Genomic DNA, 1324 nt, shown 5'->3' with positions numbered 1-1324 from the left:
AAAAAAAAAAAAAAAAAAAAAAAAAAAAAAAAAAAAAAAAAAAAAAAAAAAAATGCAGGCGGGTTTCAATGGGTTATAGGGTTTAGGGTTTAGGGTTTAGGGTTTAGGGTTTAGGGTTTAGGGTTTAGGGTTTGTGTGTGTCAGACATAGAGAATGAGGTGATATTAGATTCTCGTGAGAGCAGTATTTTGCCTTCTTTATCTCTTGAGGGTGTGCTGGGTGGTGTTTCTTCTTTATTGGGGGGTTCGCAGCAGCAGCAGCAGCAGCAGCAGCAGCAGCAGCAGCAGCAGCAGCAGCAGCAGCATGACACCAGAGCTAGCAGACGCATGCAAATCCAAGCCCCAACCATCTCTATCAACAGATGCTGCCCCATCTGTATGGTCGACTTAAACAACGAAGATATCGTTCTTATTATGCCTTGTGATCAGAGGTTAGGGTTTAGGGTTTAGGGTTTAGGGTTTAGGGTTTAGGGTTTAGGGTTTAGGGTTTAGGGTTTAGGGTTTAGGGTTTGCATCGGTATCATACACTGAGGGTTTAGGGTTTACAGGAGTATCATATACTTAGGGTTTAGGGTTTAGGGTTTAGGGTTTAGGGTTTGCATCTATCTTAGGAGTTTCGGGTTTAGGGTTTAGAGTCTGAACCTATCTCAGCCGTCTAGGGTTTAGGGTTTAGGGTTTAGGGTTTAGGTTTTAGGGTTTAGGGTTTAGGGTTTAGGGTTTGCATGTGTCTCAGGCATTTCTTCCACCGCGCCTGTGTCGAGCACTGGCTGGAGACCAGCCAGGCCTGGTAGGTCTTTGAGGGTTTAGGGTTTAGGGTTTAGGGTTTAGGGTTTAGAGTGTATAGGGTGTAGAGGGTTTAGGGTTTATTGTATATATGTGTTATTAAGCTTATGGGGTTGCAGCTGCGACGTTTTTCTAGGGTTTAGGGTTTCTGGTGTTTAGTGCCACCGATACAACTCTCAGCTCTAGGGTTTAGGGTTTAGGGTTTAGGGTTTAGGGTTTAGGGTTTGTGTTGCAGCCCCATATGCCGCGCCAATATTGTGCATCTGGTGATGGGTACTTACGAGGGCCAAGAGATCCCGGAGAGGCCCACATCAATAGAAATGCAAGTCTAGGGTTTAGGGTTTAGGGTTTAGGGTTTAGGGTTTAGGGTTTAGGGGTTGGGGGTGCTGGGGCCGCGTGTCTAGCACGGGTTCTCACCAGCAAGCTGCCAGCAGCAGCAGCAGCAGCAGCAGCAGCAGCAGCAGCAGCAGCAGCTGATGCTGCAGCAGCGCGTAACGTGCTTTTTTTGCTGCATTATTTAGATTTTCTTATGCTGCTGCTGC

At 46.4% G+C, this 1324-nt stretch overlaps 1 protein-coding gene across 1 annotated transcript in view; it reads left to right on the top strand.

Annotated features, from left to right (window-relative positions):
• The window catches only part of EMH_0072030 (zinc finger (C3HC4 RING finger) protein, putative), a gene marked incomplete at both ends in the record, with an annotated part of 5084 nt that extends 3970 nt beyond the window's left edge, over positions 1-1114 (top strand). Inside the window, 3 exons of the mRNA XM_013499164.1 lie at positions 145-430; positions 733-786; positions 1018-1114. Coding sequence (XP_013354618.1) covers positions 145-430; positions 733-786; positions 1018-1114 — 437 coding nt within the window. The remainder of the gene's footprint in view (positions 1-144; positions 431-732; positions 787-1017) is intronic.
• Positions 1115-1324: the final 210 nt, after the last annotated feature.

This window comes from Eimeria mitis, genomic scaffold (assembly GCF_000499745.2).
Source record: "Eimeria mitis Houghton genomic scaffold, Emh_scaff4057, whole genome shotgun sequence".
In the NCBI taxonomy this organism is placed as follows: Eukaryota; Apicomplexa; class Conoidasida; order Eucoccidiorida; family Eimeriidae; genus Eimeria; species Eimeria mitis.
This window is presented reverse-complemented; position numbering and strand designations above follow the sequence as displayed.